The 18773-nt window shown below is 43.5% G+C and overlaps 1 protein-coding gene across 1 annotated transcript in view; it reads left to right on the top strand.

Annotated features, from left to right (window-relative positions):
• Positions 1 to 7436: 7436 nt before the first annotated feature.
• LOC130122515 (PDZ domain-containing protein 7-like) overlaps positions 7437 to 18773 on the top strand; it is a 15794-nt gene continuing 4457 nt past the window's right edge. The window contains 13 exon segments of the mRNA XM_056291447.1: positions 7437 to 7629; positions 7738 to 7875; positions 8074 to 8248; positions 9011 to 9187; positions 9444 to 9591; positions 10711 to 10771; positions 11628 to 12152; positions 13814 to 13969; positions 15240 to 15412; positions 17276 to 17367; positions 17751 to 17842; positions 17922 to 17944; positions 17946 to 17991. Of these exon segments, the coding sequence (XP_056147422.1) occupies positions 7437 to 7629; positions 7738 to 7875; positions 8074 to 8248; positions 9011 to 9187; positions 9444 to 9591; positions 10711 to 10771; positions 11628 to 12152; positions 13814 to 13969; positions 15240 to 15412; positions 17276 to 17367; positions 17751 to 17842; positions 17922 to 17944; positions 17946 to 17991 (1999 nt within the window).

Below are 18773 nucleotides of genomic sequence, written 5' to 3'. Positions count from 1 at the left end.
TGATATTGATCATATTGATTCAAATCATATTGATGCGTTTCAGTAACTGTTCTGAGGACTGACTCTTGCAATATTTGGAGTACGATTGCACATACACGACATTATTATATTTGTATTGATTATATGTAATATGCCATTGTTATTATGTTATAATACTATTGTAACGTGCATGGATAACAAGACACGCTGGCCGCTGGCTCGCGCGCATGGCCATTTAGTCGAGCGGTTAGCGATGCTTCCTGCGGTGCGGGCGGTGCGGGTTCGCTTCCCAGCCGCGGCAGTTCCTGTGGTTGCGTTGTCCCCCGAATTCGCTACACTATTAAATTATTGTACTCAAGGGCGTAGGAGAGAGTTTATATGGGGGGGGGGGGACAAGACAAAACTCTGTAGCGGGGTCCGGGGGAGCAAAAAACGGTTTTAAACAGCCATTTTACAACAGTTTTCAGCAAAGAAAAACATGTTTCATGGTCATATGATAAGGCCTCCCCCAGAAGACTGTATTGATAATAAAGAGTATAGAACAGTGCAAGAAAGCAATATGCAACAAAATATGCATTTAACCTGCCTGTAATGCATACAATACAGCCTTGCAAGGTCAGGTTGATGTACTGTATGTAACGTTTTCATTTCTCATATTAAGCTTTTCTAATTCATACAAATTGAAAAACTATAGGGATAATGCTGTAAACTGTTACTTTTGGACGCACGTAATTGCAGTGGATATTTCAACAATCTGAATCCTTGCAATTCAGTGGAAATGGAACAGATAGTGGCAGGCAGTGGTTGCTCTTTTTGTTGAAGCTGTATTTTCAGGTCAGGGCGTTTCAGTGACTGTTCTGAGTTTTCATGACTTCCGGTGCACGAGTCATTGCTCCAACAGAGGACTTGATCAACGTTGCATTGGTAGTCTGGATAATCACCGATATGTTACTTAGATGCTGTTTAATAATACTCGGCAATTGTAAGGGAATCATTTTGGGACATTATTTGCACTTTAAGAATTTTAAAAATTAAATGATTAAATTTTTTTTTCAATGTTGTTAAAAAAGAGCTCTTTTAAAATGGGTTTGGCCCTGTGATGGCCTGGCGGCCTGTCCAGGGTGTCTCCTCGCCGGCCGCCCAGTGCTTGCTGGGATGGGCTCCAGCATCCCCGCGACCCTGAGAGCAGGATAAGCGGTTTGGATAATGGCTATTAAGCTTAACTAGCTAGCAAAGTTACTCAACAGCTTAGTAACACATTATGAAGTTACCAAACTACCAAAACACAGTACTCTGAAATGAATGGAAATGCAATATAAAACGCTATATTCACAATAAGGTTAATGTAACCCGTTCTGTATCAACGTTATAACCTTTATTTGAGTGTGACTATCACGTCTCTGCTAGCTAAAGTTTGCCTTCCCGCTCATTGAATAGCGTTGACAGGAGTTAGCAAAAATAAATTTACTTAATTAAATACATATGTTTCAACCTCAGGTTTCATCATAACGACATGTTTATCTTTTAAAAATGGGTAAGTACACTTTGTTTGTGAGGGAATTTACAAACCTGTGAGTCACGATGAATACAGCAGGAATCGTCGTTGCTGCCTTGAAAAGTTGTGAGTGCCACTGCTTCTTCATCGCAGTCACGTCTCAGCGGGCCTACCAAAGATTTGGGGAGGAGGGGGGGGTTTGTTGTTGTTGTTGTTGTTGTTAATAACTAATACTTTTACCTATCACTATGATGAACACTTAAAGCAGTCATACAATGTCAGAAAAAATCCCTGTGCAATATACCTGTAACACTGAACACTGAGAAAAACAAAACAAACAACAACAAAAAAAAACAACAAAATACAATACAAATATAGGACACAGCTAATGCCAGATCCGCTCCACAGAACAAGGTAAACATGGTCAGGATAAAGTAACGAGAACATAATTAAAACGAAGAGAATTACAGGTGATAAAACAAGGATTATGATGAAACAATTAAAATAAGGTGATGAAAGAAAAATATAAAATATAGAGAATTAAAAATGTAAAAGTATAAGATATAAACAATATGAAGAATAATAAAATAAACATAAACAAATAAATAAAATTGGACAACAATGGATTTACTATGAAATAAAAAGCTCTCCTGTAAAAGTAAGTTTTAAGAAGTGATTTAAAAGAAGGCAGTGAGTTTGCTAGGCTAATTTCCTCAGGTAGGGAGTTCCAGAACTGTGGGACTCTTACAGAAAACACCCCAGTCACCTTTAGTAACGAGGCTGGCTGAGGGAAAAGTTAAAAAGGACCTGCCTGGGGAGTGTAGGCAGTGGCCAGGCCAATTGGGTGTGAGTAACTCAGTAAAATTTGTAGGGGCAAGGCCATGTAGGGCTTTAAAAGTAATTAGTAAAGGTTTAAAATCAATCCTGTACCTGAAGCATTGCAAGAAAGAGAGTAATGTGTTCATGTCTCTTGGAATTTGTTAACAGTTTGGCAGCTGAGTTTTGGATGAGCTGGAGGTGGGAGACTGACTTTTGACTGAGCCCTGAATACAGGGAGTTACAATAATCCAGACGTGATGAGATGAATGTGTGGATGACTTTTTTCAAGGTCCATTTGAGATAAGAAAATTTTCAACTTTTGTGATGGTCTTAATTTGGAGAATGCAAGACTGTACTACCTTGGTGATTTGTGTGTCAAAAGAGAGCTTGGAGTCAAAAAAGATACCCAAATTGCAGGCAGAGTGTGAACATTGGAGGGCAGGTGCCCTAGACTCTTTTCCAGCTCACCAGTTAGGTTAGGGGGGGCAAATAAAATGACCTCAGATTTGGACTCATTGAGCCGGAGGAAGTTTTGTGACATCCAGCACTTAATATTGGAAAGACAAGCCATAACATAATAAAGATCATGTGTGTCATTGCCATAAAGTGGGACATAAAGCTGAGTGTCGTCCGCATAACAGTGAAAATTAATATTATGATGACAGATGATCTGACCCAGGGGGAACATATAAATGGAAAATAATAATGGACCAAGAATTGACCCCTGGGGGACACCACATGCAAGGGGGGATGAGGATGAGGAGAATTCCCCCATTATAACAGAAAAAGATCTGTTAGTGAGGTAGGATTGAGGCCTGGGCAGTATCCTTAATGTCAACATAGTTTTCCAGGCAATTTAAAAGGATGTCATGGTCGACCATATCAAAAGCGGAACTCAGGTCAAGCAGAATTAAAATTTAACAAGCACCAGAGTTAGCGATGAGCAGTAAGTCACTGGTAACTAATGAGAGCTGCTTCTGTGCTGTGGTGGGTACGGAATCCTGATTGAAATTGCTCAAAATACTACAATTATTCATGTGTGTGATTAGTTGAAGAGCAACAGACTTCTCTAAGATTTTAGATAAAAAAGATAGATTAGAAATTTGTCTAAAATTGCTTAAAATAAGAGGGTCGAGAGTAGGCTTTTTCAGGAGAGGTCGGACTACTGGGTGTTTAAAACTAGATAGGAACAAACCATCTAGTTTGAAACAAGGGAACAAACAGTGAGCAGTTGATAATGGAGAGAATTTGTGGGCCAACAGTGTGAAATACCTCTTTCAGAAATCTAGTGGGGGTAGGGTCCAGTTGACAGGTGGAAGAGTTCAAGTGGGAGATTAGCTCTTCTAAATCAAATAGAGAAATTTCCTTAAAGCGAATCAGACTGGCGGAAGGTTCAATGCAAGTGGGAAGATTGCTCATCACCAGTGTAATGTGAAGCCTAATGTCGTCTATTTTCGAAATAAAGTGGTGGAGAAACTGCTCCCATTTTTCAGTGGACCCCTAACGGGAACAATCGAAAGAAGTTTACAGGCCATTCTTGCCCGGTTCACAATTACACCAGAGTAGGCTGGCAGCTAATTTGCATCTGCAGTCCCTGGGCAGGCAAACAAACAACAATTAATACAGAAGTAAAAACATAACAATACATAAGAAAACTATTGGACAGGCAGACAAAGAACAATCAAGACAAAATAAAAACATGACAATACATCAGAAAACCAATCTCAAAAGTTATAAATACAATCTGATCTATTTAAAACAGTGGATATAAATAGCAATCTGGCCTATATGACAACAACATAATAAATATGGATTTCATCTATTCAGCAACAATAAATATAAATAGTAATCTGACCTGAAACATCAATAAATAACAATCTGACCTAAACTATGTCAACAGCTATAAAAATCAATCTGGCCTATTCAATGGCAGGAAATATGAATTACACACAGTCTACGGTCAGGTTGCACCTGGTCTGGTTCCAGCCAGAACCCTAGGCTGCTCCTGACTAAGAAGAATATAGTAACTACTCTGAATAAAAAGTAAAACAAAAACCCTGAGTGAAATCTAAAATATGTGCAAAATATTAAAGCAAGGACATTTATTTGTGATTACACGTTTGTGCTGATTTTAACCAAAGCTTAAGACGCTTTTTAAACACAGCAAAGCTGGCTGACTCTGACAATAGGGGGAAGGGAATTCCACTTGCCCACCACTTTTACTGAAAATGCTGATTGACCAAAAGTAGTCTTCCTAAACTGTGGTACCCAATCTCCCCTTGAAGATGCTCTGGTCCTGACCCTTACAGTTCTGATTGGTGAGGCCGAGTCACATTCTCAGCAAGGTGAAATATTTGAAAATGTCGCTCAATACACAAGCAAAAGTTAATTTTCGTCGAGTAGCCAATTACGGTGGTTAACTGCAGGGTTACTGAACGTTAATCTCAGGCCGTACATCGGTTCGGCTAGCTTCGTGTCGTCACATGGTTTCCGTGAGAATGTGCGTTACGACGCGCACGCGTTATTTTTCCCACCCGCATTTCGCGAAGATCCGCGCCTACACTGCTTCTGATTGGCTAACCCAAACTCTAACCCTAACCTTAACCCTAACCTTAACCAACCTAACCAACGAAGGCATCGAGAAAAAAAATGTTCCTTATCCGATGGAAGGATCTAAGGACAGAATGTTGTGCTGTTGCAAAGCCCCTTGAGGCAGATATGCAATTTGTGATATTGGGCCTATACAAATAAAATTGACTTGACTTGACTCTCACCAGGGTACACCGAATGGATGTGGAAAATATGACTGCATATGATTGGTTTAAAAGCCCCATCATAGATTAGAATATTTCTTGGAAATGAAAGTTTGCTTGTAATTATATAATATGTTACATTTTACCCCTGACGGATGTCAAGAAGTCAAGGTCAGGGGTGCATTATGAACAATACTTTCCCCCAGTTGCTTAGAGAGATCCCCATTATTCAGCACCATGTACTAATGTGTTACACTTTTCACAGTTTTTGATCGTGGCGACTCCTGAAAAAAACGGAACAAGCCGAAAGAAGAAGAAGAGGAAGTCTGTGTACAGGCCTACTTCTCTGAGGTAGGCTTGTACACAGGTCTTGTACATACAGATCTGAGCAATCAAGGTGACCTTCCTGCTGGAAAGTTAAGCAAAATATCGGATGAGGAACTTGGTACCATTTGATAGATATGAGCCAGAAAAGCAATGATCAGTCTCTACCCTATCCAGTCTCATGGGGAATAGTCTGGCTTTGTCAATTCTTTTTTTGCTAAAATTTTGTTTCACCGACAGATGGCGATATGAGACCGATTTACTGACGCAACCCCCCGTTTGTGAACAACGTGACTAAACGCTCTGCTTGGATATACTGGAAGAATAAAACGGCGCAATCAGCAGCGACTTCCCTATCAAAAGTAGGCCTCATTTGCATATGTGACCACTTAATAACCCGGATCAGCTCTTTTATTTGTTAGTTGAAAATATTTGCCTAGGCTTTGATTATCAACTCTATCAGATCGACGTTTCACCTGTGTTAAGTGTTAATGTTAATGCTTGTCTTTTTTCTTTTTTTAATTCGATTACTAATCTGGAGCTGATGCACTCTTCCAGGGGCTCCGGGATTATGTGGAAATGCTTACACCTACTAAAACAATCGTCACCAAGGGGGACAAATGAGATGGCGCTAATACATTCAAGGTATCCAATCGTGTGTCAGCGAGGCGGGTTAGCGCACGCCCACCTGGGAGGCAGCCCTGCTCAGCATGGACGCAGGTAACTCCATTACTCTGTGCAGCGACTCTTCGTGCAACCGAACTCACCACTACAATGGACCACGGCGAACACGGTTCAGTGCAGTGGACTCAGTTTGGACTGTGTTTTTGACTGCATGGGCATCTAAGTCATAGGAAGAAAAACAAAAACAAAAAACAAACTGAAAACTTCACGCGTGAGTGCGTAAAAGTAATGACGTATTAATTAATATTTGAAGTGCCAATTCTGAGTGAAGCAAAGGTATGTTGTTTGTGAGTGGTAACCTCGTTCTGCTCTCGTAGGTTTCTGATCAAATCCGGTCGAGTTGATACGCGGGGTTTCATGGGGTGCTGTCCACGGTGCTGATGGTACAGCGACTCAGGTAAAAAAAAGTTCGATGAAACAAGACATAGTAGAGACTCAAAGGGCAGCCGGGCTCATATAATGTTCATGATATAATTCTGCAACCAGCTGGGTTTGGACACACATATGGAAATAGGACACCGTGCCTGGGTATCGATGCGATTGTATGGAAAAGAGGCAGTTTTTCTTTTCTTTTTCCAACTTGTGTGTCCACGTCACGGACTTATTCTCAATGCAACCATTCATTTAATTAAACATGCCAAGGGCCTACTTGTCAACAGGGGGAATCACCTGCATTGTTGGTTATTTTGCAGACTGTCTCCCCAGACTCCAGGTTGGCTACCTGATGGGTGAGTGGAAAGGCAAAAGGTGCAGAAACCATGGATTTGGAGGTGGAGCCCAAGGACAGATATGCCATACCACATTGTAAGGCTTGAGAAACCACTTGAGCTAAGGGAAGAACAGAGAGTCATATATCTTTTTATTTAACCATATAGATTAATAGCCAATGGACCAACTCTCGAATCAAAGCAGACATCTGGGATTAAGATATCCAGGGTCCAGACTTCAGACACAGACCCCTCTTCAAATATTTTCAGCAACAAAGACTGTTATATTGCTGTTTGGACTATATGAATGCAACCATAACTTTTTCTGTACAATGTTTTGGACCTAATATATCTATGGTACTCTATCTAGAACCTAGGACAGCCTGTCATACTCATTTTCTGCAACTGGTTTCAATCAAGCTACTGTAAATTTACCTAGCTGAAGGTGATACAGGTTCTTGTACCACCTGGCCTTACTGTTCCATCCTAAGTGGAGATACACCTATCTATTTCATCCTCCTCCTCCTCGCACCATTGAATACTGGGGTAGACATCTTCCCATCACTCCTGCCCACCAAGAGCCAGGCTTAAGCTTCTCCCCCCTGACAGCCTGACAGAAGAATCCACATTTCCCCTTGTCTGGATGACGAAGGTAAGGGGAGCATTACGACCAGCATGGCTCACCCCTCTCATCCCTCTGGTTGGGGGGAGATGACGAAGGGAGGGGGCCACCCACACCTCCACAACGGGGGCCAGACAGGGGGGTCCTACACAGCCACGCGCTATATGCAGAAGAAGCAGCACAAACACAGGGGCAGGTCCTCCTCACCCATGGGCAGAGTCATTCTTATCAATGCACCTGTTGATGGTAAGTCCTAAACCTAGCCAGTCTCATGTCATCTGGCCTGATTCGGCAGTGGTTAAATTATGTCGGTATGAGTTCTCCAGCTTTGTATGTGCGTTTGTGTTTATGTAGGTGGGGACGATAGTGAAGATATTCACACAGTGACGGTAGATAAGAGTCCAGATGGGCGTCTGGGCTTCAGTGTCCGTGGAGGTTCTGAGCATGGGCTTGGTATATTTGTCAGTAAGGTGGAGGACGATAGCTCTGCAGGTTAGTAGGGTGCATGTGTGTGTGTGTGTGTGTGTGTGTGTGTGTGTGTGTGTGTGTGTGTGTGTGTGTGTGTGTGCATTGCCTTTATCTCCCATGCACCGTGGTGTTCATGTATATGCTCGTGGCATTGTGCTTGTTTTTGTGAACATGTTTTTGTTTGCTTTGAGGCTGTTTGCTGAGTTTCCCCTGTGTCTCCAGAGCAGGCTGGCCTGTGTGTGGGCGATAGACTGGTGGAGGTGAACGGGATCAGTCTGGAGAGCATCACTATGAGCAGTGCCGTTAAGGTTCTGACGGGCAACAACAGGCTGAGGGTGGTGGTGAGACGGGTGGGCAAGGTCCCCGGCATCCGGTACTCCAAGGAGAAGACCACATGGTCAGACCACATGACATAGTATCACCACATTCTGCAGGTTCTGCCACCCTTCTGCGAATGGGGAAGCTGTTAGTGTATCACCAACATAAAACTGTGTAATCAAAATCTAATCTCCCCATCAAATATATATTCAGTGACATGCAACAACTCAACCAAGTAGCGACTATTGAATTTGTTACACTTGCTGATAGGAGACAATGGGCAATATGGGGATTATTGTTATGTAATTCACAGATAAGCAATCTCATATTCATCATCACTGACCTCTGCATGGCTTTGGTTTTGTCGGGTCTTTTCTCTTGAGCGTGGCTCCCGGTGGTTATCTTGATGTTGACGTATTTTGGTTTCATGTGGCAGCAGTGGATGGATTACCGCTATGACTTTTACCGCTATTTGATTAATTAATCGCAGGAGGCCAGAACTCAGTTGGGAGAAGGAATGAAGTGTATTTAAGTTTGTGTGTACATGCAAGTCAGTGTATCTGCATGCACAAGAGTACCTTTGTATGTGCGTGAGAGAGAAAGAGAGCGAGAGAGAGAGAGAGAGAGAGAGAGAGAGAGAGAGAGAGAGAGAGAGAGAGAGAGAGAGAGAGAGAGAGAGAGAGAGAGAGAGAGAGAGAGAGGGAGAGGGAGAGAGAGAGAGAGAGAGAGAGAGAGAGAGAGAGAGAGAGAGAGAGAGAGAGAGAGAGAGAGAGAGAGAGAGAGAGAGAGAGAGAGAGAGAGAGAGAGAGAGAGAATATAACACACTTCCATATATGTTTAGGGTGGATCTGATCCACAGACGAATGGTAGTGGAGGAGAATGGCCGCACACCGTCGGAGGCCAGCTCTGATGGTGCTCTCCGCAGAATTGTCCACCTGTACACCACATCAGATGACTACTGTCTGGGCTTCAACATCAGGGGAGGCAAAGAGTTCGGCCTGGGCATATACGTCTCCAAGTATGAATCAAGCCTTGTTCGAAAGACACTTAACTGCACGTATTGTACAATTAATACACCTGCACATGGCACCAACATCAGATAAAGGAAAATGGAAGACGCTTACCAACTATTTTATCACATAGTGATCCTGTATGAACCCAATTACATTTTTTTTTAAAAATTAGGCTATTAGGAGGAGCAATCCAAACCCGTATTGGAAGGTGGACCGTGTGTGTGTGTGTGTGTGTGTGTGTGTGTGTGTGTGTGTGTCCAGGCTGGACCCTGGCGGGCTAGCAGAGCAGCATGGCATCAAGATGGGTGACCAGATCCTTGCAGCCAATGGGGTGAGCTTTGATGATATCACCCACAGCAACGCCGTTGAGGTCCTCAAGAGCCACACCCATGTCATGCTGACCATCAGGGTGAGTGGGAACCATTTCATCTGATGACGGTATCCAGTCTGGACCCCACCTGAGTGCTACACTGGCCTCCTCATCCACTGACAAGACACGTGAATCCAAACTGTGTAAAAATGAGACCGTGTGTAAACCGTTTCCTTCTAACTTGTGTCTATACTCTTATTTGCATACAACACACGCAAGTAGAGACTCTGAGAGAAGATACGAGATATCCTTTTGGTTTGAGTAAAATATCATCAGACAAAACTGTGAGCTAGTGTTAAACATTTGCACAACTGCTTTAACTGCTATGACACGTTCATGAATGTCACAGTGCGTTCAACAAGCCCGGCTCTTCTTCTTCAGAGTGGGACAGAGTGAGCTGTCACTGCAAAACAGACAGCTGGCTCCCAGCCCTCGAATTCCTCGTGTGTGTGTGTGTGTGTGCGTGTGTGAGTACGTGTGCCCTCTTAGGTCCAACATTCTTGTGTACTCATTTTACTCCTCTGATCTCAGGTTCCACGTGTGAAAAACAGCCAGGGACGATGTTCATTATTCAAAGGCGGTCAGGGATCAGGTTATAATGAGCAGAAAGCCTCGTTTTATGTGTTTCTTCAGTCTTACGTTAGATCCCTTTATGGCTCAGAATCATAGAAAATGGAGCTGCGGTTTGGTTACTAAAGACCCCAACACCTGCTCAGCTAAGGGCTATGTGGAAGAGCTTAGATGGGGTCTTAAGGGACTTGTTTGACTTTAAATACACTCTGTACTGGGATAAGGATCTGGTTTCAAGGCCTCTTCCATGTCAAGAATGTTGCTTAAACTTGCATAAATGTCTCTTTTTTTTACTGTTTTGTGATACTAACACAAATATCTCTCTCTCTCTCTCTCTCTCTCTCTCTCTCTCTCTCTCTCTGTCTTTAACAACTGTACAGTCAGTTAAATCCCGGCTGAATACATTTAAAAACAGTTTAATCAAGCTTATATTTTACATTTACCTCGAAGCCATTGCACATTTCTACTACTGTGGAGAGACACTGTGAATCTGTAGCTCTTGGACGTGTGCACAGGATGACGATGATAACAATGATGATGCTCCCAGTGAATGTTATCCAACCCATTACATTTAAATGGTTTCAACAGGAAGCTGGAAGATACCCTGCGTACAAGGAGATGGTGGCAGAGTACAGCTGGCTCAACAAACGTATGTCCTCCCCTCTAAAAGGATATTTGTCACAAAACAGGACTTTTACAAAATAATCACATACCAACAGCATTGGATTTTACAATTTAGATGTGATAAGCTGGGCAGCACAGCACTGCCACTTTGTGCAGCTACACTGCGCTAAATGTTTGAGAGATGGCTTTTAAAGACTTGACCAGGCGGTTCCCGGGGGGGGGGGGGGGGTTTACAGCGAAGAAATTGAAATTCCCAGGTCTCATCTTCCAGTACAAGGCCACATGCTGTTGGATTCTTCTCGGAAGTCTTTGCCAGAAAAGCAGAACGCTGCCCAAATGTGGCCTTCTTTGACTAAAACCCTGTAATGCATTTTCTCTGCAGGCGTCCCATTCCCCGTTTCCAGTTTGATACGAGCATGATCGGAAATAGCCGGGGATTAACTCATAGTGTACTCAAAAGGCAGATCATCCGTCTGGAACAGAGGATGTCCTGACATCTGGGTCGTTTGGGTTCTGCGAGGATCCAATAGTGCCAGAGCCATTTGGGGTTACATTTAAAAATATTCCCCACTCCCCAAAGCCAAACAGCTGTCAGGCAGCACCATGACGGTGTGTCATAATCGTGACGATGGGAAATTAAGAACGGACCTGGATCCTCGTGTTCATGATCCAGCTCTAACTGTGTTGCTTTGGTATTGGGTCATTTGAGTGCACATTTTTAGTGCATTGTAATCAAAGATAGCAACTGGTCAATTTAATAAGATGTATTTTTGTTTGAGTTAGGGTCAGGGTTAGTAAGCAATGTTATTCTTATTTTTAAACTTCCAAGTTTGTTTTTTTTTGGGAAGAATTTCATTCTTGTTTTTGTTTTTCTCCGCTAGTGGCCAATGGGGGCCCTGCACCCTCCTCCCAGGGCTCTGACTCCTACTCCTCTGCCTCCTCGTTGTCTTCTGGCACCCCTCTCAGCTCCCTCAGTGGTCTTTCTCAGGTCCTCTTCCCTCCCATCTTCAGCTCTGAGATGGTAGATGTCGCCATCTCTACAGAGAACCGCTCCCAACGCTCAAGCAGCGTCGAGCGAACCACTACTGCCATACAGACTGACCCTCGACCCCCAAACCCCCAAGACTACCCCTCCCCCCATGAGTCAGATGCCAGCAGGGCAGCTGCCACAGAAACTAGTCGGACTGTAGGTGCCACAGTGCTACTGAAGGACACGGTCATACATGGGAAAGGGGAAGGGCCGAGGGAAATGGGAAGAACCGGGGAAGGAGGTCGAGGTAGGATAAGGACGCTGTCGTTTGGGGACCAAGAAGTTTCAACAGACTCCCCAAAGACAGCTGTGCTGATGGCTCTGAGCAGACCACGAAAGCCTATCAGACGCTCTCAGAGCCACATCACTGTGACAGGTGAGCGCTTCAGGCTAATAGTGCCTGTAAGGAACTGGTAACAGTGGGACGGAGAAGGAAATGTTGAATTGTAGCACTGACTCGTATGATTTAGAAAAGCAGCAGTCGTTCATAAGGTAATGTTTCTCCGAACTGGCACAGTTTTTGGATGGTATTAGCCATCCCACCCCATCTTTCTGAGTGGAGAAGTCCAGCCTTTCTAGACTCATGATATGATGATGGAGATCTTGGCTTTAAGTTGCTAAGAGGAGTTTTTCCACTAATTATTTATCAGCCTCATTTCATTTTGATGTCCCTATATGACCAACATGAGCATATGAGGCCGTCAGCGAAAAGATATAACTATGCCACATGCTTGTTTCTGAGTCAGATGCCTCGTGAAATCTGACTAAACGATTTACGGCACACAGACAGATGTACATAGCCACAGTTCGAGATACATTACCTCATCATTTTGTATCTTGCAAATGGCTGTTTTTCTAAAACAGCACTACATCTCCCTTTCTTCTGTTCAAAAAATGCACATGCTAACAGAAGGTTAATGTCAATCTTTGCAACAAGAGGCAACGCTTATAGGAAATGATCATTCTTCTGCGAAACACTCCCGCTTTTATCTATAGGGGTGCACAAAGTAAAAAAAAAAAAATTCAAAACTCATCATAGCAGCTTTAATCAAGTTCAGCACTTCTGTTGATTCAGCAGGTCGTGCCTGCAGTTGGATGGTAATAGGATACACCCTTAACAGATCCCACTTCAAAACAGCAGTCAGTTGACCAGCAAGTGACCCCCAAAGCCCGTCTGTCTGCCCAGGAAGTAAACAAACACTGTATTCTTCATGTTACTGAATTAACCTCCAGACAAAATCTGCCCAAGAGCGGCAAGATAATCCTGAGACATGATCGATTGCCTCCCTGTTTTCTCACGTGTTATATCTCTGGGAGGATGGGACATGAGCAAGCATATGGAGAAAGTACATTACAGCCCTTCACAGGGCTGGTGAGTTGTTAGCCTTTCTTTTACTATTTCTCCGTCCCTTACATGCCTCCAGGGACAGGTATGTGCTCAGGGTGATGCCCAAGGTTGATTGGACCACTTTTACGTAAGCTAGGGTGCCTTTCACATAGTGTCCTCCAGGGTAACATCGCTACAATTCATCAGTATTACTGTGTCACTTCGCACCATGGGAGATTTACTGCACTGAACACAGAGGTTGACTGCAAGAGAAATGACCAGTTTGTACTCATACGGTAGTGTATGTATCACCCAGAATAGTGAGCATCAAACCATGCAAAGACTAATGAATTATGCTTTCACCAGACTAATAAAGAAATACATAATACTCTGGCTATGCAATTTTTAGTAATATAGATTTGAAAAGTTCAAAGCAAGCTAAACCTGCAGTAAGCATGATATAAAACCACTTGCTCTTGTATGTATTATATCAGTTTTTGAAATGAAAGAATTTCGTTTGCTTCAATGCACATTTAAAGTGACAGTTTGTGCGGACTCTACACATGCGGTGGAGTACTTTCTAAACTGTTCACGTATTGTAGTAAAGAAGTGGCCAGAGAAATTTGCCCATATTGATGACAATGGCGTTGACCCTTGAGGCTGTGCCGGCACCCTGGATCAACTAACTAGCATCCCGTTTGTCCCTCCAGAGGACAAGCGAAAGAAGAAGAAACAGCAGAAGGAGAGGGGTGCAGCAGAAGGTAAATCCCCCCTTCAGCGCTCCAAAACCTTTGTCAACCTTCTGTTTAAGAGAGATCGCAAGGAGAAGACTCGCTCCAAGTCACCCTCCCACCAGGCAGACAGAGGTGAGCAAGGCTAGCCAACGGCTCGCCATCTCTAGATACGTATGTTCCTAAATATTCTCACCTTAACCAACGAGCACAAGTTTCTCTTGTTATCACAGTTTGGTTTTTCTTTCTTTCTTTTTTTTGTGTTGACATGTTGCAACTTTAAGAATATTTTTTCTCTTTAGCTGCAAATGCGATCATATATTAGATCATATATTGCACTTTTTGGGGGGTCAAATGAACTCCCAGTACAGTCAATCCCTCCCTTTGTACACAGAGACCACATGTTCTCTAACGTCCAGGTGAAACAAGTACTGATCAGACATCAACCACAAAATGAAAAACACAATCCATAACGAGCAAAGATTCGTTTTTACCATCAAAACATGCCTGTATCATTTAACTTTTTCTTGACTTGCTAAAATGCTAATTGTAGTGATTTTTGTCCCTTGTAATTTTAATCAAATGGGCAGCACAGTTGCCTCACAGCAAGAAGGTCCTGGGTTCAAACCCCGGGGTTGTCCAGCCTTGGGGGTCATCCCAGGTCATCCTCTGTGTGGCGTTTGCATGTTCTCCCCGTGTTTGCGGTGGGTTTCCTCCAGGTGCTCCGGTTTCCAAAAAGACATGCATGTGTGGGTTAATACTCCTGTCTGTGCCCCTGACTGAGGCATGGCAAGACGAACTGGAGTTGGTCCCCGGGTACTGCACGGTGGCTGCCTAGTGCTCCTAGCTACACAGCTAGGATGGGTTAAATGCAGAGAAAGAATTGCCCCACGGTAGTTAATAAAGTAGTAAAAAAAAGTATAATGTGGATATTATATTGGTGTATGTTCCCATATGTCAATGTTGTTATATATTTCACCTTTAGAAGATAAATTAATCTTTATTCTGTGGAAATGCCATCCAAAAAAAAAAGAAAAGAAAAAGCCAAGCATGGTAAATGATAAATTAGTAAACTCAGGTGAATAAAAGAATATAGATACTAAAGAGCAAAAAGCGGAATATCTTTGACAAAACAGGATTTGTTTGTGTATTTCATAACTGCACAATGTTACCATAGGCAACAATTTACTAAGTTCCTCCCCAAGTGAATTTTTCAGTTTTTTGTTGTTGTTGCAAATTACTCTTTAAACGACTACTTTGTGTGCATTTCAGCGTTTTGTTGTTTTTTAATGCAAGCCGAAGTGACTAGCATCCAACATCCCCTCTTATTTGCATGCAAATTTCTCTTGCTACCAGTTTTGTTGTTGTTGTGGGAACTTTGATAGTCTTAACTTTGACTTGTCAGACAAGGAGAGGGGTCGCTCCTTTCAGCTCTTGAGCTCCCCAAGAGAAAGCCGTGCAGGGATGAGGGACAGCAGCCCCCTGCCTCCACCGGAGAGCGTGGAGCAGGTGGAGAGCATGGCCAGGAACCTGCTGAGCCCGGATGAGGTCAACGCTGTGATGAGACACTGTCGCCAGGCAGGTTCTACACAACAACACACACGACCCCTATATTCGCTGCATCCTGAATGTCTCACAACAATACTACACAGGGTTCACCTCTCATGTGGAGTCGAGATGCAATATTCTTTCTTCATTCATCCGTCTCTTTCTTCTCCGTAAGCTGCAGTTGGAAAGACGCCAACACTTATTATTTGGCAGTGAAAAAGCTTTGAATCTCACCAAGCTCAGCAAATACTGTGTTGTGTTATGGAGCCGCTGTCGTCTGAGTCATTCAGTAGCTAATGCTGCATAATATGGTCTGCTAGACTACCTCAGTAATGTATTTGCCTTTCTCTCTTCTCACTTGGCTTTGCTACAGCAGAACCCCACTGCAAGTATTGCCAAGCTGATATTTACTAATCTGTCGCCTACCAACATGGGGAACACCAGATCGAATCCCCATTTTACTGTTACGGGGTCTAGCTATATCGATGCCATCGTCAATCTACTTGTTTGTTACAACAAACAACAGTTACCTTTGGCTTGGTCAGGCGTCCCGACAGGCCGTGTCTGCGGATGGGAAGCCGGATGTGGGTATGTGTCCTGGTCGCTGCACTGGCGCCTCCTCTGGTCGGTCGGGGCGCCTGGTCGGAGGGGGGGTAGCGTGATCCAGCCACGTTCTACATCCCCCTGGCGAAACTCCTCACTGTCAGGTGAAAAGAAGTGGCTGGCGACACATGTGGTAGTCTGCAATCCTCCCCGAATTGGCAGAGGGGGTGGAGCAGCGACCGGGTCAGCTCGGAGGAGTGGGGTAATTGGTCGGATAAAATTGGGGAGAAAAAAAAAGGGGGGAGAGAACATGTGAAATGGTCTGCGATTACATTTTATACATGCTCCCCTCCAATGTTTGACTTGCTGTCAACTTGTCGCTCAAAGATCTGGAGAGAATAAAAGGTGCAGACTTTAAATGTGCAGGATGTGGTGAAAATCAAGGATGCATCAAATCGTTTTGCACAGTATAATCACAGGTGAAAAAAAAGAGGGTATGTCTTTCTGATTTATGGCATATTGGAGGTGTTTTGCCCAACAACTTTTGAATGAATTCAAGTCACTGGGGTGGGTGTTTTAAGAGAGTAACTTTCTCTGTTGAGTGAAGTCTCATAATTCAAATCAAATGTTTATTTACTATGAATCTTTACGCCTTAGCTCTCAATTTCCATCCGACCCACAATCATCTTCACATAGACACAAAGAGGTATCAGTGAGGCAACAGCATGAACCGGGACTTGTTCAACATCCATCTCCCTTGGTGTGAAAATTAGCCAGGCTACTTGAATTCTTGAGGCGATTGTGTGCAGCACCGCTCGAATCTCTCCGGGCGACAGATGTGTCTGTGGTGGCTGTTACAAAAGACGGATTTGGCCTGTCATTTATGATTAGGATCAGATATCAGCAATCATCTGATCCCCCTTCTCTCTCTCTCTCTCTCTCTCTCTCTCTCTCTCTCTCTCTCTCTCTCTCGCTTGCTCCCTCTCTCACACTCATCTGCCACTTTCAAAGGATCAGCTCCTTTGCTAGCACTCAGCATAAGTAACGGGTGTCTCTGGAGGAGTGGCTCTGTTTCAGTTGAAGTCATCAGTGAGCAGTGGTCTTCTTAGAGAGATGCATGTACATGTGACAGCCTCAGGATTTTTATATATACACATACATACATATATATATATATATATATATATACACATACATACACATACATACACACACACACACACACATATATATATATATATATATATTTAGGACACCCTCCTCTATGCTTATAAGAGGAAATGAAACGAAACAACTAAACACATTTTTTTTTATCTAATTATTTCTATATACCTTTTTTATATCCTTTAGTTTTTGTCAAACAATGTGATTGAGGACCTAGTGCGTCCCCTTCTGGCAATCTTGGACCGGCCTGAGAAACTGCTTTTGCTCAGAGACATAAGGTAAATTGCATGTGCTTGTTTATGTGTTCATGCATGTGTAGAATTACATTTAAATGTATGTAAAGTACACTTTGTATGTGTATGTGTACATGTAAGCGTATGTGCATGTGTATATGTATGTATGTGTATGTATATGTGTATGTGTATGTGTATGTATATGTGTATGTGTATGTGTACATGTAAGCGTATGTGCATGTGTATGTATATGTGTATGTGTACATGTAAGCGTATGTGCATGTGTATATGGATGTTTGTGTATGTGTATGTGTATGTGTATGCGGATGTGGACGCGGATGTGTAAGTGAGACTGTTACCGTTTCTTGCACATATTCATGTAAGGATGTCCCAAAGGCAGGATTGACCTCATCTGGGTTTTTCTGCAGGATGCTGATCCCTGTGGCTGAGCTGGGCCGCTTTGACAGCATGGTCATGCCCTTTGAACTGGAGGCCTATGACATCCTGAAGAGTCGCTCTGGTCAGTACACACATTTATTTCACAGGACATAAATAACCAATTTAGTTCGACTTTACTTTTCCATTTTTATTTTCCTCAGTGCGTTCTCCGGCCCTGCGCTCCCCCTCACAGTGGAACCCCCCGTCGCCACCTCATCACCCCGATCCCAGGTAGGCTCACCGGTGCAGCTGAGGGCCAATCCACTTAAACTAACTTTAACCCTGCTTTTCATTTGTGGAATAGAGCTCACCAACCTTTCCAGGTCAGGATAAATGGAGCTCATGATGCACCCTGACATTTGCAGTACCCCAGTGATGTGCGTTACATGAGGACAGGCACTCTCACCACGGGAAATGAGGAAGAGCTAGAGTTATTATAAACATGATTATAAATGTTTTTCATTGTAGCTGTTTGCATTGTAGTGCTCAAAAGATCATAGTTTATTCATCATTTTATCTATCACTACATCACTGTGATAGCTCAATGTGTGTGTGTGTGTGTGTGTGTGTGTGTGTCTGCATGTGTGTAAGATCTGCCGTTAGATCCTTTTATTTCAGTATCTATCTCCCTCTTGTACTTATCCGCATCTCTCTATCTCACTCACTTTCTCTCTCTCTCTCTCTGGTCAGTGGCCTCTCTCTGATCCCAGAGGGATATCAGATACACAAAGAACTTACCCCTTTCTTTCTTCTCTCCTCTCTTTTCCTACCCTTCCTCCTTTTCCAGTCCCATCTCATTTCCACACTATCAAGCTGAAACACCTGCACATGCAGCCTTATCCTGCCCCTGGCATTCCAAGGATGCACGCACACACATGCACACACGCACACGCACACGCACACACGCACGCACACACACACACACACACACACGCGCGCGCGCGCGCGCGCGGCATCTCGGGTTTCCTGTGCCGGTGCTGTAGCAGAGGTTGTGTTACGTCTTGGCGCCTGCA

Source organism: Lampris incognitus, chromosome 13 (genome assembly GCF_029633865.1).
Source record: "Lampris incognitus isolate fLamInc1 chromosome 13, fLamInc1.hap2, whole genome shotgun sequence".
Lineage (NCBI taxonomy): Eukaryota > Metazoa > Chordata > Actinopteri > Lampriformes > Lampridae > Lampris > Lampris incognitus.
Note: the sequence above shows the minus strand (reverse complement) of the source record. Positions and strands in the feature narration are given on the sequence as shown.